The sequence below is a fragment of the Gymnoscopelus braueri genome (assembly GCF_963280865.1).
Source record: "Gymnoscopelus braueri genome assembly, chromosome: 16".
Classification (NCBI taxonomy): domain Eukaryota; kingdom Metazoa; phylum Chordata; class Actinopteri; order Myctophiformes; family Myctophidae; genus Gymnoscopelus; species Gymnoscopelus braueri.
Window position 1 is genome coordinate 42,602,921 of NC_137616.1, and position 27,080 is coordinate 42,630,000.

Below are 27,080 nucleotides of genomic sequence, written 5' to 3' on the forward strand. Positions count from 1 at the left end.
TTCTGTTAGTAAAACCTACTCATTGAGGTTGATATTTATAATTCCATCTCTTAAGAAGAGGTGTTAAACCACACTGTCTGTGTGTGTGTGTGTGTGTGTGTGTGTGTGTGTGTGTGTGTGTGTGTGTGTGTGTGTGTGTGTGTGTGTGTGTGTGTGTGTGTGTGTGTGTGTGTGTGTGGGTGTGTGTGTGTGTGTGTGTGTGTGGTTTGTTTTCATTGGAGTGTGAGCTGTCATATGCAATATAACAGTACTGTCTACGTTTAGGGCAGTGAAGATACGTATCTTGTGTTGTGAAGAGCTGGACCAAATAACTGCAGAATTGAAGTCATAAGGTACAAATGGCTGTGGCTATGCATTCTGAAAACATTGAGCTCCAAGAGGAAGATCATACAATCTACGAGAATGACACCACCATTACAGCAAGAAGAATTCAAGTAGAAATGTCTGCAGAGGGACATTATGAGCGCCTTGATCTGCAAAAGATAGACGATGCAGTCTATGAAGATCTTCAGACCAAGACCAAGAAGGACACAGATCTACAGAAGATACTGCAGTCTGGTAAGATTACTGTTACTATAACAAAAAATCACCAACAAGAAATAATAATTTTCCATACAGTAGGTTCAAAGATCTTAACTGATCTTACTCCCTCTTTTTCCCGCTGTGTGTGTGTGAGTGTGTGTGTGTGTGCGTGCGTGCGTGTGTGCGTGCGTATTTCAGTCTCGTTATTCCTTATTGCTAAAGTGCAACTAGAAAATCTTCAGAGTACAGGTCTCCGCCAAGTCAGGTGGGTTATTGTGGGCCAGCAATGTTCGGAATTCGCCAATCAGGATGGAATATGAAAAATTGGACGGAACCACCTTGATTACTTGACTATAGAGATAATGTGTACCGATGAGCATGATTCGGTAGCATTATTCTTTTCAAAAATCGGCCTCCTGGTTGCGCTATAGGGAAATGTTAAAAGGGACACTGCGTTCATGATTCCAATGGCCATTGGCCACTCCTGCAAACTTTAGATGTCAATCTTAAAATCAGGATGGAATATGTAAATCAAACAGATCCGTCTTGAACACATGACTATTAGAGATCGTGTGTACCGATTTGCGTGAAATTTTGATACATTCTGAATGAGTAATATTTTTTAATTAAAAAAAAATAGTTTTACATAAGTTGGAAGCCAATCTTAGCCAATCAGGATGGAATATGAATGACTATTATACTGTGTACCGATTTGCATGATTTTTGGACAAAATCTGTAGAAGTAGGCTACCATAAAAAAAAAATGTTTTGCACAATCGGCCTCCTGGTGGCGCTATAACAGGCCCATGTGAAGAAATTGGGGCAGAGGTTCTGCTCTGGCATCCAGGGAGTGTGTGTGCACAGTTTCGCTGCGATGGAGCCTACGGTGCCGGAGATCAGCAGTTCACAGACGGAAGGACGGACACACACGAACGGACAGGGTGCTAAACAGTCTTGGCCATGCCTTTCGGCCTGGGGGAAACAACCAGCCACAGAGAAACATGGTACATTTAGCTATTTAGCCTGTGAGCTAGTTCAGGAAGATACACTTGAGATATTTACACACATGCACACCACTATGTGGGCGATGTAGTATGTGACGTGTCAAGCAGCTGACCAATTTCTCTGTCTATTTAAACTCATCTCATTCAGTTTCATTCTGTTTATTTGCTCCGCCACCACCAGTGTTCTCTGCTTTCCCTAAGAGTTCTGTTTTCCCCTGGAGGGATTGTTATATCCTGTATCCTGTCCCCCTGCTCTTAACCCATTTAGACCTAAAAACACCTTCTAAATCCTGACCTAAGTTTTCTGAAAAACTTAAATATTTATTAAAACATGTATGTTATTATGCTTTATACTGTACATAGCAACAAGAACCCCAAAAGGGGTTCCCACCCAAAATGGGTCAAATGGTTTTTAATGTGCTGAGCAGGGAGAGAGCAGAGCCTGAACAGCAAGTTAAAATAATATTCACACTTGTATTTACATTTTAGAAATGAATGTTTTCAATAGAGTTATCTGAATGAACTCAGTATATTTGTATATTTAAGTAACTAGCTATCATGTAGTGCTTGGGTGACGCAGTAGTAAAGTAGCTGCCCACCACGGTTCATCTGGCTTTGGCAAGTGTCTATAGGAACACAATTGGCCCGTGTTCAGGGGCAGGGAGGGTGATATTTGTCACTAGTACACGTATACTCCTATGGGCTGGGGCGGCACCTGTCAGCAGGGAGTGTTGGGCGGGAGGAGTATGACGGAGGATCCACGTCCTCTTGGTGGGGGCTCCTCACAGGCAGGTGAGCCAGTAGGATACAACAGCAGTGACAACACACAGACATGTATGTGGGGAGGAATCAATTGCCATAAACGACTAAATTGGGCAGAAAAAGGGGTAAAAGCAAAAAGAAATATGCAATTTTGATTAAGCTAATAAAGACAGGCAAGTAATATTTAAGATAGTTACTATTTGTAGTCAATAGTTACGTTTCAAGCCTCTCATCCTTTAAGCTTTTCCAGACTTGATAAAGAAGGTGAGACACAGAGGAATGGAGACATGCAGATTGAGGGACACTGAGGACAGTGAGGAGTGATGTGTCAAAGTATTTCAAAGCACTTTGGTCCCATTGAGTGTAACTAAAAGGGCTTTTTCTATCTTGTTTTTGTCAAACAGTGATAGCTGTTGCTGTGTGTCTGGGGATGCTGTGTCTTATGCTGATGGGTGTGATCATAGGCCAGGCTGTGCACTGTGAGTATTCCATGTCACTAAACTACCACATCACAGGGAGTTTGTTGCCTGACATTTTCTAGCTGTGGCAACTATAAAAGCCACCACAGTATTAACCCAAACCTTGATGTGACTTATTTTTTTGTTGAATTCTCAATGCTTCTTTATGTGCGTATGTTTTTGTAAAGTATGATGAATAAATTGGTGTTGATAAATTAATGCACGTAAATAATCATAACAAAATGTAGTTTTCTTCTTCTCAAATCAAATTTTCCACACAAATGCTTGACCTCATTATGAACAGTAGCAACAACTGTGTTTATCATCACCATTTCTGTCCTTTGCAGATCATTCACCCAGTAACAGCATGACCAACGACACCCTGGTACATGATAATAACCAGCTGAAGTCCAACTACGATAGCCTGACCCTGGATATTACCCGGCTTACAACCAACTACGATATCCTGATGAAGGAAAAGAACCAGCTGACAACCAACTACGATGCCCCGATGTGGGAGAAGAACCAGCTGAAGAACAACTACGATGCCTTGATGCGGGAGAAGAACCAGCTGACAACCAAAAACGATGCCTTGATGCGGGAGAAGAACCAGCTGACAACCAACTACGATGCCTTGATGCGGGAGAAGAACCAGCTGACAACCAACTACGATGCCTTGATGAAGGAGAAGAACCAGTTGAAGAACTACAACGATGCCCTGATCCTGGAGAATAACCAGCTAAAGTCCAAACCAACCCTAGTGGAAAATGGTGAGGTTATAAACGTTTTTGAGGGAATACTAATATGTGTATTATTATTGATATTTTAATTATTGTCAAAGATGTATTGGTAAAAAACTATCTGAAAAAAAAACCTCATTAGTTGTTTAACCACTTAAACACTTTGCCAAAAATAGCTGATCTACAAGTTCACACCTTGTAGATCGTCTATTTTGGCAAACATTCTCCGCCAAATAGGGAAGCAGGGGTTCAAGTGGTTAATTCTAGTTTGCATCCATCAATACATGTGTGTGTGTGTGTGTGTGTGTGTGTGTGTGTGTGTGTGTGTGTGTGTGTGTGTGTGTGTGTGTGCTAACTCAGGTCTTTTCTTACTCTTTAGTTATTTAGTTTATTTAGTATTTGACTATTAACTATACAGTTATCTATGTATTAGAATTGATTATCAATGTATTGAAAAAATGTCATTGAAACATTTGATGTTTAGACAAGTCATGTCCCAGTGGATGGAAGACGTTTGGAAGCAGATGTTATTACAGATCTACTGAACTGAAAACTTGGGATGAAAGTCGAGAACAATGTCAGAAGACAGGAGCACATCTGGTGATCATTAACAGTCAAGAAGAACAGGTTAGTGTATCTATGTGTGTGTGTGTGTGTGTGTGTGCGTGAGTGTGCACGTGCATGTGTGTCCAGGTGTCCATTAACCACAAAGATGCATGTGATCCATGACATCGTCATAGTGATTATAGTAGTATTATAAAGACCTGAATGTACAGTATTGGAGATAATTAATTATGGTTCAATCATGTACAAATGATCAGGAATTCGTCAATGGATTGACCGAGAATAGATCACCATGGATTGGTCTGAAAAGGACGGAGGGCAAATGGACATGGGTGGATGGAACTCCACTGACAACACAGTAAGACATTTGACACGTTTTTATAAGTCACTGTATGTGAGTGACTGACTGAGTGGATGTGATTAAAATTACATTATGTTGTTTATTCTGCAGGTACTGGGCCAGTGGGTATCCTAATAATAACGATAAAGACTGGAACTGTGCATACAACTACCGGGATGAAGGATGGTATAATGGGTTATGTTCTTTTTCAAGCCGCAACGGGATCTGTGAGAAGTGATGTTTCTCTCAACTTCATTTATGAAACTGCAGCTTAGTGTTGTGCTTTGTGAAGTTAAACTGAGAACATTTTGTACAGAAGTAGTGTTGTACCCATGATCACATTAATACAGTACAAACAAACCACCAACTATTATAGCTTAGCATGGTTATTCATGTAGCTTTAAAGGGAGATTAAACCCTAGGCTGGTTTTATAGATTGTTTTGTGGTTCTGGTTAAAAACTAAAGCAGGGTAAAACATGCCAGTCTGAAGAAGACTTGCCATATAGTACACCATGATGTAAGCAACACAGCTGCATAATCAAATGAATAGTGGTGGATGTGTTCGATTTAGGTGTGTCAAGCTTTATTGACAATACTATCATCTACTGTCTGTACTTGAACAATGGCACACCAATGGCTCTGAACACACATCTAACAGAACACGTTTTCATTTTATTAGCTACAGCTACTATGTTGCTTACTAGCCTGTCATATTTATTATCTGCTGTAGTTTTTTACCTGAACTTTAAAACAAACTACAAAATCAATTTCATTCCTCTTTAAGGACATAGTTAATGTGTACACCATCTATTTGGAAGTGAGGAAATGATGTGAGAATGATGTTCATTGACTACAGTTCATCATTAACACCATTGTGTCTCCAAGTTCATCATCAAGTTCAGAGACCCAGGATTCAACACCTCCCTGTGCAACTGAATCCTGGACTTCTGACAGACAAACCCCAGGTCACAATCTATGGCTGTGTAGATGCTATTAAATTACACAATTACTTTATTTTATTCTATTTGACAATATATGCTATTTGAACAGTTTTTGCTACTTTGCTTATATTATGTATTTTTGTATCTGATATTTTTTATTGTTATCACATTGTTGAGGCTGGTCAACAAAGTATATGGTTTAAGTAGTTAAGTGCAATAATGTGACTAAGTGCAATGTCACCACAGCTCTGTTTAATCAGTATTGTAACCCATGTTTTTACCAACTTGTACACTGAGCAGTGAAAGCTTTTAATTAAAAAAAAAACTTTACTTTACAATAAGCATTATTCAACTCTTTATTTAACAATTATACTGACATATGGAAAAATACTGTAAGTACATGATAATACTCTGTAAGTATTTAAATGATGTAGGATGTATTCTAGCTCCAGACTAAAACACTCTCAAAGTTTAAAGGACTTACTATAATGTTGGCTGAACTGGGAGGACATGCATGTCCAGTATGACATTTCAAGAACCTCAGTAGAGGCTCTAATGATGACTCATTCTCTGGTTCATACACTGTCATCATGTGCATAACTATGTCCTCATAGTTATTATTACCCTCATTATTATTACCCTGTTATAAGTTATTTGACATGTCAAATATCTAATATGAATACTTAATGAGTTTCTAATTGTATCAGACAGACAGACAGACGTATAATATCCTTTTAACCTTTTAAAGAAACCTAGCATGTTAAAAAGTTTTAGCCTGACGACGACGACTTGCATGAGATCAGTGTTAGCCACATCCTCAAACCTTCTCGCTGCAGTATGTTTTTAAGCGAGAGGGGAACAGCTCACATGACCTAAAAATGGACTTCACGTCTCTCACACCAGCCCACATCACGTCTCTGAAACGATGAGAATCTGCTGCTATGTTTCAGGAGGGGAAAACACAACAAACTAGCCTTATTTAGATGTAACAAAAAGGTCAGTTTCTCTTGTGAAGGCAATGGGGCAGGTGCTCGAGCACTGGTTGGCTCTTATGTGTCTGATGGGGGAGTCACCCAACTCTGCCAGTTCCTGTAGCTTCAGTGATACTGCCTCATCCGTCGCTGGACATTTTTACACAGTACTCCCACGTCACGGTGTGTAGTGCACGCACACACACACACACACACACACACACACACACACACACACACACACACACACACACACACACACACACACACACACACACACACACACACACACACACACACACACACACACACACACACACACACACACACACACACACACACACACACACACACACACACACACACACACACACTCACACACTCTGACTTCTTCAGGGGTTAAATAGAAATGCAGCTGCAACAATGTTTCCTGCTCCTCACTCTTGTGGTCAGATAGTCAGAGCATTGAGCCTCTTGTTAGTTTCACACTATGCTCCTCCGTGCCAGTAAGAACACTGTGAAGCTACAGAGAAAAACCACGTGTGAAAACATGACAAAAGTACAAATATACCAGCGAGCGATGCATTCACCTATAGGACACTTCTCATCTCAAGTCAAGAACGAAACTGCATCTTTCTCGCTCTGCAGCGACACACACACAAACACACGCACGCACGCACGCACGCACGCACGCACGCACGCACGCACGCACGCACGCACGCACTCACGCACGCACGCACTTAGCAGTCCCGCCTCTCATACTGTAGCTGTCACAGTGTTCTACTTTGGGGGTATTGTCACAGTGTTATTGATAGTTTGTGGTCAAGTTGATAAACACAAATGCACAGAATGTTTGGGGCAATGGTTCTTAAAAGTCCTTGAGGGCGTCCGAGGGGGTCCCCAGTTAAATGATTGATAGCTAGGGACCAAGTGGACCCTAGCAAGTCTGTAACCTTCCAGGTTTGTAACTTTGAGAGTGTACATATGGAACCAAATGGACCCATAAATCCATGGCCTAATCCCCTAATGCATAACAAACTGGGGTTCCTTGAAATAAAAAGATATGTTTTAGAACCACTGAGTTGGGGGATGAATTGAGCATTCATATGGGTTTTATATGTCCTTATACGATGCGATGTGATGCGAGAGTGCGGTCTAGTCAACACCAACTCAGGACTCCTGAATCTCTGCCCTCCACACACTGATATCTAACATCAGGGTCTTGAGCTCTACAGTATTGTTAGCTAAGCTGTTCTACGTAGGTGGTGCTTCTTGCCTTTCCTGGCTTTGCCGTGGGTTGGCTCCCATAGTGTCAGTTTGCTTGCCTCTCGTTCCGGGTGCCTGACGCAGTGCCCTGCCAGCCTCATCCTTCTCTCTCTGACTTTGTTTGTGACCCGTGGTAGGTCCCCGTAGATTCTACGGCGTAGAGGACCACGTTTCTGATGTGGTCCGTCCATGTGACATTTTCCACAGACGTTTACCACTGCACAAATCGGGGCCGATCCTGCGAGTGCTTCGTTGCCCGAGCCCCTCGGAGAAATGCAGAGCACCCAGTCGAAGAAGGTGCTCTTAATTTTTATCCGTGGTGCGGGGCCAGATTTAAATTAATTTGATAGCGAACTCCACCCAGCACGCACGGCGTGGCATATCCTGTGTTGCAAAACAATTTGACCCACCCACTGAAGTTAAAGCAATCCACGCACAGTGTCTACACCTGTACTACTTAGCAGCAGGTCACACATTGGACCATTGATATGCATATGCTGTGAAGAGGTGTGTGTGTGTGTGCGCGCGCACGTGTGCGTGCATGCGTGCGTGCGTGTGTGTGTGTATGTGTGTGTGTGTGTGTGTTACGCACAGTGCAAATCTATGCATGTCATGGATTGTCAATCCATGATAAGATAGCAGCACCGACTCGCACCCGTTTCGGATGCTGTCAATGCACTGAATGGGACATTATCACGTTTAATCTGATGATTGAATGGTCTAAGTAGATGAGATACTGACCTACCCACGTTTAATCAGACTATTGATTGCGTCTAATCAAGAGATACTGACCTACCGACGGAGGTGTTTTGTGTAAAGTATAGTTTTGTACCGCATGAGCTAAAGCGAGCGAGTTGCCATGCCGAACGTTGCGACGTTCGCTTGAGCCGACTCAGCGCAGTCCGAGTTATGTAGCGATAGGCACGGAATCGTAAATCATGTTGTGGGGAGAGCTCTGCCCCCGGGTAGGTCTGATTACACCCAATCAATGGTCTGATTAAACGTTGGTAGGTCAGTATCTCACCTACTTAGAGCTTAGACCCTTCAATCGTCTGATTAAACGTGATAATGTCCCATTCAGTGCATGATAGCATTCGAAGCCGTGGAGAGGGACAGTCAACGAGAGAGACATAGAGAGATATTTCCTCCACAATTTAAAGATAAAAAACGTATATTAGCCCTTATCTTTTGTGAGATCATCAATAAATGCCTTCTTTCATAATGTCGGTGCAAATAGGCTATGCCTGTTGATATGGTGCTTAAATGTGCATCTGGCGACTTCTTCCAACAAATCATATGAGTGAGTCATGTGTGTCATAAAGGGCCGTAGGACATTCATTGGAAAATCGTACTACTGTACTATCAGCAAACTGTTAATAAAGTAGGCTATTCAATCAAAAAGAAAAAAGGATTAAAAAAAATTTCGCCGCGGCGCGGGGGTGGTGGGGGGGCTGGGTTAGGTTTTAGCACACGTGAGCATGAGCATTGATCGGCATCTATGCCTGGGGTCCCCAGACCCCACTTTGAGCACCACTAGTCTAGAGCCACGTCACAGCTAGCACCCTGACAGACTCTAGACATGTGACCACAAAGAAGACAAAAACCCAGCTGTTCGGGTGCGTAGCGTAGCATAGCTGAGATGCAGGAAATGTGTGGGCACAATAATCTTATGTACTGTAGCAATTGCAATTGTTTTAAAATGTTGTAGTGTGAGCATGAAGATTATCCTTATGTGTTTGATGCAACCTGATTTGAAAATCTGTTCAAATTACAGTATCTTAAAATGACTGGGTTCTGTAGAGTATTTTCTAGAGTCTAGACACCACTGATTACATGTTTGGAGGAGTTAAATTCACTGCATTTATTATTTTTCTATTGTTTTGTTTCATCATAGTCTAATAGACGTCTATGACTTCTTCAGGGGTTAAATAGAAATGCAGCTGCAACAATGTTTCCTGCTCCTCACTCTTGCGGTCAGATATTCAGAGCATTGAGCGTCTTGTTAGTTTCACACCTTGCTCCTCCCTGCCAGTAAGAACACTGTGAAGCTACAGAGAAAAACCACGTGTGAAAACATGCCAAAAGAGAAATGATACCAGCGATGCATTCACCTAGGACACTTCTCATCTCATGTCAAGAACTAAACACATAAGCACAAAGAGCTTCCGCATTTTTCTTTTTGCTTTTCTTTTTAGTTTTTTTGTGACAATTATGAGGCATTCTGGACAAAAGCCAAATATTGATCTCTTTAATCTTCTTAAATGTCTTATAAATCTACTAAATGTAATGGTAGCAGTGACACACTTGCAGAAACGGCCAACACGCCGAAGGACCTGCTATTATATCCAGCTCTAAATGTGTCAACTGGAAAATAAATGCAAATCGGTTTGCATTATGTCTATAATATGCATCTAAGCAATAGATTATTTAACAGATTTCTTTTTTATTTATTCTCCGCCAGACCGAGACTATGTTTTGCACCCTGTCCGTCTGTGTGTCCGTGTGTGTGTGTGTGTGTGTGTGTGTCACCCTGTCTGTGGACAGCTATCTCCAGCACCGTTGGCTTGCTCGCAGTGAAACTGTGCACACACACTCCCTGGATGCCACAGCAGAACCTCTGCCCCAAATTTTTCACATGGGCGTTTTATAGCGCCACCAGGAGGCCGATTTGTGCAAAACACATTTTTTGACAGTACTCCTACAGATTTTGTCCAAAAATCCCGTAAATCGGTACACGGTATCTCTATAGTCATTAAACCAAACTGGTCTTTCAGATTTTTCATATTCCATCCTAATTGGCTAAAAATGGCTTCCAAAGTTTGCAGGAGTGCTCCTTTTGAACAAAATGCCTCAAATCATGAACACAGCATGCAATTTCCTTGAAATTTTGCATGCATATTCCCACTATGCCGAGGAAGAAATGCCACTTGAAAATGTTCAAATCAGCCTCATGGTGGCGCTATAACAGGCCCATTCGTGTTTTTACCTATAACTGCACCGATCTGTGTAAAACTTTGTAAGCGCACTCCCTAGAGGTCAAGGAAAAACCCTTGCCCTGCATTTTTCACATCTGCCTTTAAGAGCGCCACCAGGAGGCCGACTTATGTAAAACACATTTTTGTATATTACTCCTTCCGATTTGATCCAAATTTCACACAAATCGGTACACATGATCTCTATAGTCATGTGATCAAGACGGATGTGTTTGACATTCCATCCTGATTGGCTAAGATTGACATCTAAAGTTTGCATTAGTGGCTTGTTTTGAACAAAATGCCGCAAATCATGAATGCAGCATCAGATTGCGGTCAAACTTTGCACGCACATTCACACTATGTTGAGGTGCAAATGCCACCCTTTTAACATTGGCCTGTTATAGCGCCACCAGCAGGTCTAATTTAGCAAAACATTTTTTTTTGAACAAAATGCCTCAAATCATGAATGCAGTGTCCGATTGCCGTGCAAGACCTAAGAAGAAATGGCACCCTTTTCACATTGGCCTATTATAGCGCCACCAGGAGGCAACAATAACCTACCTGACCTGGCGGAGACCTGTGCTCCAAGGAGCACTTTTTCTAGTTTGTATTTATTTTTGGAGGATCCTGATAGACTGATTCGTCTATCTTTTGCAGATCAAGGCACTCATAATGTCCCTCTGCAGACATATCTACTTGAATTCTTCTTGCTGTAATGGTGGTCTAATTCTCGTAGCTTGTATGATCTTCCTCTTGGAGCTCAATGTTTTCAGAATGCATAGCCACAGCCATATCTCCTTGCAGATACTTGACTGCCAAAAATGGAGGCAGCACTGCTATATGTATATCACATATGACAAATGATCATGCTGCCTCCTTTTATAATTTTTAATGATGGACAGCTGTGTGTGTTGTACAACTTTAGAGAGATCATGATGCTACAGGAAAACTGTGGTCACTTCTAGCTTCCGTTACCACCACCACCACAGAGCCTTACAGAGGCCCTTGCTGGGGGGGGGGGGGGGGGGGGGGGGGATACAGCAAAATGTAAGTGTGTGCGTGTGTGTGTTTTGTTTTTATTGGTGCACAGAGTGTGAGCTGGCATATGCGATTTAGGCTATTGTCTACTTTTAGGGCAGTGAAGAGCTGGACCAAATTACTGCAAGAAGAATTTAAGTCATAAAGGTACAAATGGCTGTGGCTATGCATTCTGAAAACATTGAGCTCCAAGAGGAAGATCATACAAACTACGAGAATGAGACCACCATTACAGCAAGCAGAATTCAAGTAGAAATGTCTGCAGAGGGACATTATGAGTGCCTTGATCTGCAAAAGAGAGACGATGCAGTCTATGAAGATCTTCAGATCAAGACCAAGAAGGATAATAATCTACAGAAGATACTGCAGTCTGGTAAGATTATTGTTGCTATAACTAAAAGTCACGAACAAAAATAATACTTTTCCATAGGTTCAAAGATCTTAACTGATCTCACTCCCTTTCCTTTCCCACTGGGTGTGTATGTGCGTGCGTGCGTGCGTGCGTGCGTGCGTGCGTGCGTGCGTGCGTGCGTGTTTCTGTCTTGTTATTCCTTATTGCTAAAGCATTGTGCAACCAGCCACATAGAAACATGATTACACGGACCCATTTAGCTATTTAGCCTGTGAGCTAGTTCAGGAAGACATATTTGAGAGATTTACACACATGCACACCACTATGTCGGCCATGTAGTACAGTATATGTGACGTGTCAATTAGCTGACCAATTTGCAGATCTATTTAAGATCATCTCATTCAGTTTCATTCTGTTTATTTGCTCCGCCACCACCAGTGTTCTCTGCTTTCCCTTCTGTTTTCCCCTGGAGGGATTGTTATATCCTGTATACTGTAAGTCCCCCTATTCTAAAATGTTTTTTAATGTGCTGAGCAGAGAGAGCAGAGCCTGAACACCAAGATAAGATAATATTCACATTCACGCTTGTATTTACATTTTATAAATGAATGTTTTCAATATATTTGGAGTTATCTGAATGAACTCAGTATATTTCTATATTTAAGTAACTAGCCATCATGTAGTGCCATTTTGATAAGCGCTCGGGTGGAGCAGTAGTAAAGTAGCTGCCCACCACGGTTCATCTGGCTTTGTCAAGCGTCTATAGGAACACAATTGGCCCGTGGGAGCAGGGAGGGTGATATTTGTCACTAGTACACGTATACTCCTATGGGCTGGGGCCTGGGGCGGCACCTGTCAGCAGGGAGTGTTGGGCGGGAGGAGTATGACGGAGGATCCACGTCCTCCCGGTGGGGGCTCCTCACAGGCAGGTGAGCCAGTAGGATACAATAGCAGTGACAACACACAGACATGTATGTGGGGTGGAATCAATTGCCATAAATGACTAAATTGGGGAGAAAATGGGGTAAAAGCAAAAACAAATTGGTTTTTGATTAAGCTAATAAAGACAGGCAATTAATATTCAAGATAGTTACTATTTGTAGTCAATAGTTACTTTTCAAGCCTCTCATCCTTTATGTTTTTCATGACTTGACAAAGAAGGTGAGACACGCGAGACATGCAGATTCATGAGGGACAGTGAGGACAGTGGGAAGATTATTTAACTAAAAGGGCTTTTTCTATCTTCTTTTTGTCAAACAGTGATAGTTGTTGCTGTGTGTCAGGGGACGCTGTGTCTTATGCTGCTGGGTGTGATCATAGGCCTGGTCGTGCACTGTGAGTATTTCATGTCACAAAGCTACCACATCACAGGGAGTTTGTTGCCTGACATTTTCCAGCTGTGACAACTATTAAGGCCACCAAAGTATATTAACCCAAAACTTGGGACTTATTTTTGTATTCAAATTCTCATTGTTTCTTTTTGTGTATGTTATTGCATGCATTTACAAATTTGATGAATAAAGTGGTGTTGACTTTAATGCACGTAAATAATAATGCACGTAAATAAGAATAACAACATTGAGTTTTCTTCTCCTCAAATCAAATTTTCCACACACAGACGCTTGACCTCATCATGAACAGTAGCAACAACTGCCTTTATCGTCACCATTTCTGTCCTTTGCAGATCATTCACCCAGTAACAGCATGACCAACGACACATCATAATAACCAGCTGAAGTCCAACAACGATACCCTGACCCTGGAGAATACCCGGCTAAAGACCAGCTACGATACCCTTAACCATGAGAAGAACCAACTGACAACCAATTATAATACCCTGATGATGGAGAAGAACCAGCTGACAACCAATTATAATACCCTGAACCGGCAGAAGAACCAGCTGACAACCAACTACGCTACCCTGAACCGGGAGAAGAACCAGCTGACAACCAACTACGCTACCCTGAACCGGGAGAAGAACCAGCTGACAGCCAATTATAATACCCTGATGATGGAGAAGAACCAGCTGACAACCAACTACACTACCCTGAACCGGGAGAAGAACCAGCTGACAACCAATTATAATACCCTGAACTGGGAGAAGAACCAGCTGACAACCAATTATAATACCCTGAACCGGGAGAAGAACCAGCTGACAGCCAATTATAATACCCTGAACCGGGAGAAGAACCAGCTGACAACCAATTATAATACCCTGAACCGGGAAAATAACCAGCTGACAACCAATTATGATACCCTGATGCGGGAGAAGGACCAGCTGACAACCAATTATAATACCCTGAACCGGGAGAAGAACCAGCTGGCAACCAAATATGATACCCTGAACCGGGAGAAGAGCCAGCTGACAACCAATTATGATTCCCTGATGCGGGAGAAGGACCAGCTGAAGACTGAAAACAATAATCTGATTCTGGAGAATAACCAGCTGAAAAAAAGAAGCTAAGGCAGGGTATGCCAAAATCTAGTTGCGAGTCTCCCTATGTAAATATTAGAGAATGTATTATGAAAAAATGAAAAAAATCACCTTGAGTTGAGTTGTGTAAAGTTAGGACAGAAGAGGTGGAAAAGTTATTTCTGGCAATCAATAATGATAAACCAGGTATTGATAACCTAGATGGTAAGCTATTAAAGAATGTTGCCAAGTTCATTGCTGCACCCATCCGTCATATTTTTTACATGAGTTTGGGAGGTGATATATGCCCACAAATCTGGAAAGTAGCTAAAGTTATTCCACTCCCAAAAAATGCAAAGAATGCCTTCACTAGCTCTAACAGCAGACCAATAAGCTTGTCACCTGTTCTAAACAAACTACTAGAACAAATTGTTTTCAACCAAATACAATGCTATTTCTTTGTTAACAATCTGATAAGTGAGTATCAACATGTGTATAGAGATCAATGGATGAAAGAGACTGACGGGAAGAAAATGGTATAGGAGCAGTACTATTAGATTATAGCGCTGCCTTTGATGTGATAGATCATAGAATTTTGCTCGACGAATTGGTGCGCTATGGTTGGTTTTGCCCCAAAGGCGATATCATGGCTAGAAAGCTATAGAATAGAACTCAAAGTGTATTTTTAATGGCAGTATCTCTAATGCTAGTGGAATTCCACAAGGAAGTTCGGTCGCAGCACAATTTACGGTACACTAATTTGACATAATAAGCCGTTATTACAAATAATGTGTTTCTTATTAGCAATAAGGTTTTGTTATTAGAAAGAAACAAACGTTGTTATACCCTTATTTTCCACTATTATCCCCTAATTATGTTCTAATTAGAAATTGAATGAAACGTAACAAAAGGCGTTATTTGAAATGGTGTTCTCCGCTATTCGACAGATTCCTAGAGGCTAACAAAGCCTAATAAGACCTAACAAAGCCCAATAAGACCTAACAAAGCCTAATAAGAAATACAAGTTCTTTATGATGCCTAATGTTAATGTTATTTCCACTTACTTGACCGTCACATTACCCAGCAACTACTAACTACACAATGTGACGTTAGGCTACCATTAGTCTACTGTAAGGGTTTCGTTAGAACAAATTTGTTCTTTATTAGGCCTTTATTTAATGTTATTTCCACTTACTTCAAGTTACTTTACATCTAATTACAACAGAACTGTACCGTAAATTGTACATCAGCTATTCTGTGCCAACATCAGGACACATACCTTATTGCTTCTTAACATGTACTTATTAGAAACAAATTACCTCTCATTACTACAGAACTGTACCGTAAATTGTACATCAGCTATTCTGTGCCAACATCAGGACACATACCTTATTGCTTCTTAACAAATAATATGTACTTATTAGAAACAAATTAACTCTCATTACTACAGAACTGTACCGTAAATTGTACATCAGCCATTTCGGGCTAACTACATGACACATTATACTTCTGCCTACCTTTTTGCTTAATAAAAATTATTATGTTGTTATTAGGAACAAATTACTTCTCATTACTACAGAACTGTACCGTAAATTGTACACCAGCCAGTCCATGCTAACGTCATGAAAGGAGAATGCATGCTCGTTATATATCAATATTCGCTGATTATTAGTCTAATTTCTGACAAACTGTAGGCCTACTTCCAAATAACTTACCTGCTCCATAAATGTTATGGAAGCCCATTGCACATGACTGCTATACTGCTCACTATTACATATTATAAAACATGAGGCACATTAACTTAGGCTACTTTCTAAAAACATTTGGCTAGGTGAAGACAAAATAGCCTAAACACACCCTAGTGGCTGGTTGCTGTATAGGTCATAACATCAACTCGGAAAGCTTAATAAATTGAAACAATTGCTGCAGCTTATTATTTTATTTTCACTCACTGCAAAATAAGCCATTTTGACAATGAAATCCAGTATTATGGACACATTTCTTTTAAGCTTTGCCACTCCAAGCACTTTAGGGAAAAAAAATTAAGGACACTAAAACAAACCTTGACAATTAACAATAATACATTTCTCTGACAAACGTTGAATAAAATATATAAAACAAGTGTCCGAAAGTCTTTATATTCCAAAACGATCCCGGTGTTGCTTCTCACACTGGACGTTAGCTCAGCTAGCATGAGAGGCTAACAACAGTGTAACTCGAGACGCCTGCTTACTACAGTAACGTTAAACCAGGACTCGTCTTGACTCCAAACAGGATAAATATTAAACACTATCAATACAGATGAGTAAACTCATTCATCACTTATGCACTAAGTGGTACGATTGTCACGTAATGATCCCGTTTAAATACACTATGTGAGTCCTTCAGACACACTAAAACCTCTCCGTCTAAAATTGGCTAAGCACACACACATCCCAGCTCGTCCCGCCCCCCAACCAATCATATGCTTGGAAAAGTGATGGACCGTCATAAAGACCGATCAGTCAACAAGTTAGATAGCCCCTACAGGAGCTACAAGTTAGACTGATCTCTTAAAGTGGTACTAGCTTCTAAAGACCTGTTGACTTATTAAATTGCCTGCCTACTACTAAGGTTTTGAAATAGGCACATATTAACGCTGGGGAAATTACCCAGGGGTTACAAACATAATCATTTTTATTAAGCAAAAAAGGTAGGAAGAATATAATGTGTCATGAAGTTAGCCCGGAATGGCTGATGTACAATTTACGGTACAGTTCTGTTGTAATTAGATGTAAAGTAACTTGAAGTAAGTGGAAATAACATTAAATAAAGGCCTAATAAAGAACACATTTGTTCTAACGAAACCCTTACAGTAGACTAATAGTAGCCTAACATCACATCGTGTAGTTAGTAGTTGCGGGGTTCTTATTAGGCTTTGTTAGGTCTTTGTTACGTTTCATTCAATTTCTAATTAGAACATAATTAAGGGATAATAGTGGAAAATAAGGGTATAACAACGTTTGTTTCTTTCTAATAAAAAAACATTATTGCTAATAAGAAACACATTATTTGTAATAACGGCTTATTATGTCAAATTAGTGTACCGTAAATTGTGCTGCGACCGGAAGTTCACTAGGTCCTTTACTCTTCTCAATTTTTACAAATGATTTTCCATTCGCTCTTGAAAAAAGTTTCTATGTACTCAGGTGACACGACAATATATTCACAGGCTCCCACAATCGGTTTGAGAACTGAGATTTTGAACAAAGAACTGAAAATGGAATGGAATGGGTGACCAGCAACAAATTAGTGCTCAACATTCAAAAAACTAAAAGCCTTGTATTTGGCACAAATCATGAACTAAGTTCTAAACCGCAGTTGAATCTTATGTTGAATAATGTAAAGGTTGAGCAGGTGGAGGAAACAAAGCTCTTGGGAGTCATCCTAGAGAACAATCTATCATGGACGAGACACAGATTCAGTGGTGGCAAAGATGGGGAGGAATATATCTGTTATCAAGAGGTGTTCAGTGTTTTTACCACCGCAAATGACAAAACAATCATTGAGACTCTAGTCCTTCCTTTCACATCTGGACTACTGCTCAATCATTTGGTCTGGGGCAAACAAGAGGGTTCTGGGAAAGCTGCAGCTAGTTCAAGGTTATTCCAACCAGATCCTTTCCCCTCCATCAGACGCCCCGGCTGACCAGGGGGAGGCAGTATAAAGACCAGGATTACTGCAGGTTTTTCGTGAGGATTCCTACCCTAGGGGGACACAGGGAGAACATGGAGGCGTGTCCTATCTCCACCGGTCTGTCTGGGGCCATGTAAGGACAATGTTTTGGAGTTGTATGTGTATGAAAAGGAACCGGGACATGGTGGAAGGGATTAGGGATATAATAAAGGACAGTCATTACATCATTACTCTGCAACCAGACTGACAGGCTGTATAGACAAATCTTTGATAGATAGACAGGTAGTGTGGCATGTTGTCAATCATGGAAAAACATGACATTACAATGTTATAGCCAAGCACAGAATTTTGGGAGGGGGAACAAATGCAAAAAGGGGAAAAAAGGAATGCAATCTGAATTTAGAAGGAGGAACGGCCTATCGTATTCATTACTGGAGGTTAGCAGCAAATTTGGAAACCATAGAAACTAAACAATCTAGACAAGTTAATCAAATGAGTAAATACTTTATAATATTAGTAGAACTTATGGAGGATATTGATTAATAGATAAGCCCTAAGACTTTTGACTGGTTAACCAGTTCACACTTTTAGGTGTTGACAGGCATGAGATAGATGTGCTTGCCATGTTCTAAAACCATATTTCATATGTCTCATAAACAACTGCTCTACTGCTGTTTCATTCTGCTTCTTTGCATTATTAAAAGTTTTGCTTATTAGCAAGTGGCATTGTTTAATATTCGTGGGCCTTTTCTGTTGGCACCCATCATACTCTATACTTTTGAGTTGAGAACACCAGTTACTTTTTTTCTTGCTAAAAACACACAGGAGGAAAATACTAAACAACCTTTGTTTAGAATGAGAGCAGGGCACAGAGCAACTGTGGTTTGTAATAAAGATATAAATAAGATAAATTATGTAGGGAAAGAAATGGGCACTTTTTCCTATGAAGACAATGGGGCAGGTGCTTGGGCTTTGACTGACTCCTTTGTGTATGTATGAATGATTGAATGAATGAATTAATTAATTTTTTTTTTTGTGTCTTAAGACCCATCCCTTACGGGATTATAAGACACCAAAAACATAAATAAACTAAATCACATTCTCTTCCTGGAAAACTGCACAAAAAAAATAGTTTGGTAAACACCCAAAACAAAACGAAATTATAAATACATTATACATCACATGTATGTTATCTTTGCCCGTCTGTCCCAGGCCCCTTCCAAATACTCCGCAAGTGCGAATACCCTGTGCTCGTCTCTGTGCGTCATCCCACCAAATCAAGTCCGGGTTTCTACACCTCTTAAACAAATGTTGACGCAGGTCATATTACAAGGGGCAATAGAAAACAAAATGAAACTCACTCTCAATATCATTTACCTCATAACAGCTTTTTATCATAACAAATGTTCTAAGTTTTGGTTTATGCACTATATCCTGTGACCATTTGCTCTGATACAAACCATAAAGTGTCTCTTTAACCACAGAGATGTTTGCAATGCTATCATTTTGAAAACTGTCAAAAACTGTGCAATTAAACTGGCAAAAATAATCATCCAAATAATAATGAAAATTAATAAATAAAATGTAGCTAAAGTGCACCACGCAAGGAGCTTATATGCCTACAGCTGTGCAGTTCACCAATATTGGTTGAAATGTGGGACTCAAGCAGTTGTTTTCAAGATTAATCTGAGCCAATGGCCATAAAAGTAAGCATGGCGGTGTCTATGTATATTATGTCTGGTATTAAAAGGCTGAACTGGGAGGACATGCATGTCCAGTATGACTTTTCAAGAACTCCAGTTGAGGCTTTAATGCTGACTCATACTCTGGTTCAGACACTGTCATCATGTTCATAACTTTGTCCTCAGTTATTTGACATGTCAAATATCTAATATGATTTTTTGTCTATGAGTTTATAATTGTATCAGGCAGACAGACAGACATAAAATGCCAATTAATAATTATCTAAAAAATAACTTTATTGAATTACTACACAGTAGGACTAAAAAAAAACACAAGAACTTGCAAACTTAATTTAAAAACAATTTAGCGGCAAAGAAAATGGGTGAATCACTGGAGGACCGCAGCACATTTGGCTGATTGAAAAACGTATTAAAAGTAACTAAGCATGTTCACATGTTTTAGCGTGACGATGGTGACTTGCATGAGATCAGTGTTAGCCACATCCTCAAACCTTCTCGCTGCAGTATGTTTTTAAGCGAGAGGGGAACAGCTCTCATGACCTAAAAATGGACTTCACGTCTCTCACACCAGCCCACATCACGTCTCTGAAACGATGAGAATCTGCTGCTATGTGTCAGGAGGGGGAAACAAAACAAACTAGCCTTATTTAGACATAACAAAAAGGTCAGTTTCTCTTGTGAAGGCAATGGGGCAGGTGCTCGAGCACTGGTTGGCTCCTATGTGTGCATGTGTCTGAAAAATATACGATAGTTACTATTTGTAGTTAATAGTTACTTTTCAAGCCTCTCTCATGCTTCTAAGATGACTACACATATTTAAACCATGCCAGACTTGAGAGAGAGAGAGATGGAGAAAGAGGACAGAGAGGGGACACTGAGGACAGAGGACAGTTGGAGGAGAGGTGAACGTCTATGAGAGCGCAGATGTCAAACACAAACACACACCTACATATCCATTCATCTCCTCATCCTCTTAACTCTGTCTCTTAGTTGACACCAAGCTGTCAGAACTTCCACAGGAGAGAAGCGCAGTCTACTGGCCACTGAACAGAACTACACCCCCTAGACATAGAAATGACATTAGTGTGTGTGTGTGTGTGTGTGTGTGTGTGTGTGTGTGTGTGTGTGTGTGTGTGTGTGTGTGTGTGTGTGTGTGTGTGTCCAACTCTGGTCTGAAAGTTCCTATCCGAGTAAAAACTGTATGAAAAATAATTATTTAAACAAATTGAATAGAGAACCTCATGACATTGGTTGGTGATTTCAAAAGAAGATAATTAGCAGATAAGTTGGAGCTCTACAATTGAGGCCATGCAACAAACAATAATAATAACAATAATTACCAATACATATATATTGTGGAGTCTCGCTAGGCCACCAGACAGATAAGCACCCAAGCGAGGCGAGACAGTGGAACAGAGGCACCAATAAGAACAGCGCCTCTGTCTAGGGCGCGTCATCGAGGGGAGGTACGTTCCGCCCTACGTGCTCACTCAGCCTGATAATAATAATGTACATACGATTTATATAGCGCTTTTCTAGGCACTCAAAGTCGCTTTACAGAAACAAGATAGAAACAACTTTATTAGGAAAAACTAGTTTAAAAAGTTACAAAAAGTTAAAATAAATTATAAATAAATACATTTAAAAAATATAAAAGAAAGGTACACAAAGGGGGTTGGGATTTATGTAGGGAATGTGAGCCTGAAAAGGTGGAGTTTGAGTGTGGTTTTAAATGTGGTGATGGTGAGGGCAGCTCTGATGAGAGCTGGGAGTGAGTTCCACAGTGAGGGGGCGGGGCCACCAACCACTGATGTGATGACACCTGCGCTGACTAACTAGCTGAGGAAAAGCTGCGCTGAGTCGGTGCTGATCAGGCCTCCCTATAAAAAGCCCTCACTCTGCCTCAATGTTCACTGGTTCTCCTCGTTGGACAGACGGGTGCCCAGGCTGTAAACAAGGACTCCCACTATTCCTCCACTTTTTTAATGCTGGTGAAATACGTTACTGACATCATGCCTCTCTTTCTATTACAGGACTTTGACTGAAACCTTTTGAGAGTTGTGCATGGATGGATAATACTCTGGACCCGGAATAATTTATGTTTTGTTATATACTTACCTTGGCTGAATTCCTCCCTGCCACAACTCTGTGCATTTCCTTTGAATAAATGACATTTTGGCTTTGCAAAACACTGTCTCTTGTGTGTCGGACACACACACACACACACACACACACACACACACACACACACACACACACACACACACACACACACACACACACGTGTGTGTATATTTATATATATATCATATATCTCATCCACTGAAACTGCAAAGGCACAACCCGCAACAATACATTGCATGCTATTGAGTGACTGTATATTTAGTCAACACACATATTGAATGATGAACAGCTGTGTGTGTGTTGCACACCTTTAGAGAGGTTGATGCTACAGGAAAACTGAGGTCACTTCTAGCTTCCGTTAGTACAACCTACTCATTGTGCTTTATATTAAGAATGTCATCCCATAAGAAAAGGTGTTAAACCACAGAGCCTCGCAGATGCACTTGCCGGGGGGTAGCAGAGACATACAGAAAAAGTGTGTGCGTTTTGTTTTCATTCGTGCACAGAGTGTGAGCTGTCATATACGTTTAGAGCAGTTAAGATACGTATCTTCAAATGTTGTGAAGAGCTGGACTAAATAACTGCAAGAAGAATTGAAGTCATAAAGGTACAAATGGCTGTAGCTATGCATTCTGAAAACATTGAGCTCCAAGAGGAAGATCATACAAACTACGAGAATGAGCCCACCATTACAGCAAGAAGAATTGAAGCGGAAATGTCTGCAGAGGGACATTATGACCACCTTGATCTGCAAAAGATAGACGATGCAGTCTATGAAGATCTTCAGATCAAGACCAAGAAGGAGAATGATCTAGAGAAGATACTACAGTCTGGTAAGATTACTGTTACTAAAACAAAAAATCACCAACAAAAATAATACTTTTCCATAGGTTCAAAGATCTTAATTGATCACACACACGTGTGTGTGTGTGTGTGTGTGTGTGTGTGTGTGTGTGTGTGTGTGTGTGTGTGTGTGTGTGTGTGTGTGTGTGTGTGTGTGTGTGTGTGTGTGTGTGTGTGTATGTGTATGTGTGTGTGTGTGTACATGATATTTTGCCATGTAGGCCTATAGCCTTTGAGCTAGTTCAACTCTTAGCTTTCCCTAAGAGTTCTGTTTCCCCAAGGAGGGATTGTTATACATGTCCTGTATGTACTTACATATCCCCCCTGCTCTTCAATGGTTGTCTTCTAATGTGCTGAGCAGGGATAGCAGAGCCTAGGCAGGGAGGGTGATATTTGTCACTATGGGCTGGGGCTGCACTTTTTAGCAGGGGGTGTTGGGCTGGAGGAGTAGGACAAAGGCTCTTCGACCCCCCGTCGGGGGCTCCTCACTGGCAGTTGAGCCAGTAGGATAAAACAGCAGTGACAACACACAGAAATGTGTGTGGGGAGAAATCAATTGCCATTAACAACTAAATTGGGGAGAAAAAGGGGTAAAGGCCAAAAAATATAAAGTGCAATAAAGTGCAATTTTGATTAAGCTAATGAAGACAGGCGAGTGATATTCAAGATAGTTACTAGTTGTAGTCAATACTTTTCTTTCTCCCAGACATGCAGATTCATGAGGAATACTGAGGACAGTTGGAGGAGTGATTCTTTTGATGTCTAAAAGTATTTTTTTGAGAAAATGCTGGTCATTTGAGTGTACAGGCTCTACTTTCTTTTTGTCAAACAGCGAGATGGCCTCTCATAGTTGTTGCTGTGTGTCTGACGACGCTGTGTCTTATGCTGCTGGGTGGGATCATAGGCCTGGTCGTGTACTGTGAGTATTCATGTCACTAAACTACCACATCATTCACTCAGGGAGTTTGTTGCCTGACATTTTCTAGCTGTGACAACTACAGTATAAAGGCCACCACAGTATTAACCCAAAACATCATGTGACTTTTTTTTTTTTTTTTTTAATTCTCAGTGCTTCTTTGTTTGTGTATTATTGCATGCGTCTGCAAAGTATGGTAATAAAGTGTGTTGACAAGTTAATGCACGTAAATGAGAATAACATTATTGAGTTTTCTTCTTCTAAAATCAAATTTTCCACACAGTTGGTTGACCTCATCATGAACAGTAGCAACAACTGTGTTTATCATCATCATGTCTATCCTTTGCAGATCATTCACCCCGTAACAGCATGACCAACGACACCATGGTGCATCATAATAACCAGCTGCAGTCCAACTACGATACCCTGACCCTGGAGATTACCCGGCTGACAACCAACTACGATGCCCCGATGAAGAAGAACCAGCTGACAACCAACTACGATGCCTTGATGAAGGAGAAGAACCAGCTGACGACCAACTACGATGCCTTGATGAGGGAGAAGAACCAGCTGACAACCAACTACGATGCCTTGATGAGGGAGAAGAACCAGCTGAAGACTGACAACAACCACCTAATCCTGGAGAATAAACAGCTGAAGACAAAACCGACCCTAGTGAAAAATGGTGAGGTTACAAACCTTTTTGAAGGAATACTAATATGTGTATTATTATTGATATATTAATTATTGTCAGAGATGTATTGGTATTGGTAAAAAAAACTATCTGATAAAACCCTCATCATTGCTGATTTATCATCCATCTTAATAATGTAAATTTAATGTACCGGTAGTCATAATGTAAAGACATCATTGTCTTAGTTTTTTAACCACTTAAAACCGCTAGTCTTGGTGAAAAGGACTTGAGTGCAACTGTATTTTTCCGTCTACACCAAATTAGCCGATACACTGTACAAGCTCACACCTTGTAGATTTTTTTTTTTTATATTTTGGCAAACATTCTCTACCGAATAGGGATGCTGGGGTAAAGGTTCAAGTGGTTTCCAGTTTGCATGCATTAATACATCTACATACGTGAGTGTGTGTCTGTGTGCGTGTGCAAGTGTGATTACTTTTCTTGAATCACATGACCTTCATTGAAATAAAATGGTACATGTTAAGTGCTTTAGGTTGAACATATCAAGAGGTAACAGTCCTGTCAAGCCAGGGGCGGAGCGTCCGGGTAGGCTGAATAGGCGGCCGCCGGTTCGGGGGGCCTGTTCATGCGCTCTGCCTACCGGCCCAGCTTTGACTTGTTCCGCCACTGTGTCAGGCTGTAACCTAAAGTCTGGACCATTGTCTATTCATGTTCATATCCTACGACAAAGGGATTAGGCTCAGTAAGAAACAGAAAGGTGCACATTGATAAATGTGATGCAGATCAACATGAATAGGTATATCCCCATTATTTAAAAAAAGAAAAGCTGATTGATTTTTATGTTATTATTTTTAAATATTGTTGATGATTCCCTGTATCAGTATTTTAAAATGCATTTAGAATACATTGGAATTAAGGGTGTGAAACTCTTGGAGACAGAAAGAGGGAATAAAGGAAAAATATATAATACTTCTTTATTATAATATATCAAGTACAAGAAGCGTGTCCCGTATATAAGTACATATTTGACACAATTTACGTATGTGATGTGCATCAGCTCAGTCCATTTAGGATGCACACACAGTGATATAAGTGTGTATTAACCTAATAATTAACCTAATTAAGGCCTGAGGCCGAGTTTCCTGAAAAAAATATGTTAATATATCAGTGGTTCTCAAACTTTTTCATGTCAAGGACCCCCAAAATGATATGTATTTTGCCACGGACCACAATTATAATCACATTAGTGATGATGATGACAATAAATATGAAGAAGATACCAGATATTCTAGTGGTTTGCATGTGTCTCTCTGTGTCTCTCGCTCTCAGACAACGCTGCTGGTCCGGTTGAATGTTGCTTCCAGTATTACACCAATCCCCTGCCTAAGAACAGAGTGGTCAAATTCCGGCGCACACCCATCCACTGTGTTAAGCATGCCGTTGTGTGAGTATTTTAGGCTATAGTTGTTGTAGTACTGTACCAACCCTATGGTACCAACACGTAGACCTGAACACATTGCACAGGTGCAGTTAACTAGCCTAGTAAACCCTCCCAGTCGCGGAATTCAATTTAACAATGAAATCGAAATCGACCGGGAGGGTTTACCAGGCTAGCACCCCAACCACTTTTGACTGGTTGGGGTTCTCAACCAGGGGTTTGTGAACGGTACTTGCTGTTGCTGCATGGGGTTCACAAAAGTGTGAGGAAAACAGTATTTTAAAAATAAATAAATACATGAATATATTCTGTACAACACATTAGTGTGAGAGACCGAGTCTAAAGTGAGACTGAGATTTTTTATCGTTCACTCACGACATTTTAAGCTATTATTTACTGTAGCAAAAATGTTAATAATACAGTAGGGGTACTTCAGTTGAACCTTTGAGACAAAAAAGGTTTAGAACCCCTAGTAGGATTTTTCGTTTACATTTCTAGCCAGATTTAGAGGAATACAGTATATCATTTTCAATTAAAATTAGGATACTAATTAATACATAAAAATAAGTAAAATTTTGTCTTAAACCTCAATATTTGCTCTTTTTCTCATTCACTTTAACCTCACCACATGCCCTACTTGACAAATAAGATTGAAATGAACAGTCTCATACTTCTTTTGGCCACACATACACCATATCAGTCTCAAATTAAGAGGCATTTCACGCACCAAAAATAGCCGATCTACAAGCCCTCAACGCCGCCCCCTCTGATGTGTATGTGTGCACCTGCCTGACTGTACAATGAAAAATGAAATGCCATAATGATGAAAATCTTCTATCTCTGTCTGTTCTAGGTTCACAATGAAGAATGGTGCCAACATCTGTACTGACCCAGCTGAGAAGTGGGTCCTGGACATCATCAAGCCTGTGATTGGTGGTTTAGTGCCATTCTAACAAGCCAAATATGATTTTAGTCTGGCATTGCCAGACTGATAATGTGGGTTCTTGATCAGTTTGACAATGCCACTACGCCAGGCTAAAATGTGAGTTCTCTGGGTGACTCTGGGCTGTCTAATATGTGGTACCAAATGTGATGCTTCTGAATGCACACCAAACGTTGCTTCATGACAAATGGAACAAGTCACCCAGTTAACTAGTAACTATTTAATGTCACAGGTTTATCTAGTTTTGTTTGCTTTCTCTTTCTATGCTGACAATAATGTACTCATACAACAATTTGAGAAGCAGAAAACTGTGTGGGATTTTTCGTTTTTATATGATCTGTGGTATAATTTTTTTACGAATCGTTTTCAGTTTAGCTTAATAGTGTGGATGAGTTTTAATGAGGTGTCGAATATAGTGAAGTAAACATATAATTTA

General features: G+C 40.6%; 3 protein-coding genes across 5 annotated transcripts in view; all 3 read left to right on the forward strand.

Annotated features, from left to right (window-relative positions):
* Positions 1-27,080, forward strand: part of LOC308103136 (uncharacterized protein) — a 294,821-nt gene that overhangs the window by 14,831 nt on the left and 252,910 nt on the right. The window lies entirely within an intron of this gene.
* Positions 219-26,661, forward strand: LOC308103138 (uncharacterized protein). Of its 2 annotated transcripts, XM_080453000.1 has the most exons (6): positions 219-258; positions 22,391-22,682; positions 23,525-23,604; positions 24,131-24,293; positions 25,593-25,707; positions 26,555-26,661. In XM_080453000.1, the coding sequence occupies exons 2-6, from the start codon at positions 22,463-22,465 to the stop codon at positions 26,652-26,654; spliced, it is 678 nt and encodes a 225-aa protein (XP_080309126.1). In that variant the 5' UTR covers positions 219-258; positions 22,391-22,462; the 3' UTR covers positions 26,655-26,661. The 2 variants fall into 2 exon arrangements, with proteins under 2 accessions (XP_080309126.1, XP_080309127.1); XM_080453001.1 differs by lacking the exons at positions 219-258; positions 22,391-22,682 and having other exon boundaries at positions 23,561-23,611; positions 23,958-24,293.
* LOC308103137 (uncharacterized protein) lies at positions 2,708-5,011 on the forward strand. The gene is made up of 5 exons (XM_080452999.1): positions 2,708-2,767; positions 3,094-3,516; positions 3,971-4,113; positions 4,308-4,408; positions 4,502-5,011. Exons 1-5 carry the CDS (start codon positions 2,719-2,721, stop codon positions 4,626-4,628), a joined length of 843 nt encoding a protein of 280 aa, XP_080309125.1. The 5' UTR covers positions 2,708-2,718; the 3' UTR covers positions 4,629-5,011.

What these genes read in the sequence shown, in the direction of transcription:
- LOC308103137 (XM_080452999.1), top strand. Translation starts at nt 2,719, where the DNA reads ATGCTGTGTCTTATGCTGATGGGTGTGATCATAGGCCAGGCTGTGCAC. An exon ending in ACCAACCCTAGTGGAAAATG is followed by an intron (nt 3,517 to 3,970) that starts GTGAGGTTATAA and finishes TTTGATGTTTAG; the next exon opens with ACAAGTCATGTCCCAGTGGA. An exon ending in GGAACTCCACTGACAACACA is followed by an intron (nt 4,409 to 4,501) that starts GTAAGACATTTG and finishes TTTATTCTGCAG; the next exon opens with GTACTGGGCCAGTGGGTATC.
- LOC308103138 (XM_080453000.1), top strand. Translation starts at nt 22,463, where the DNA reads ATGGCTGTAGCTATGCATTCTGAAAACATTGAGCTCCAAGAGGAAGAT. An exon ending in GTGGGATCATAGGCCTGGTC is followed by an intron (nt 23,605 to 24,130) that starts GTGTACTGTGAG and finishes ATGAAGGAGAAG; the next exon opens with AACCAGCTGACGACCAACTA. An exon ending in ACCGACCCTAGTGAAAAATG is followed by an intron (nt 24,294 to 25,592) that starts GTGAGGTTACAA and finishes TCTCGCTCTCAG; the next exon opens with ACAACGCTGCTGGTCCGGTT.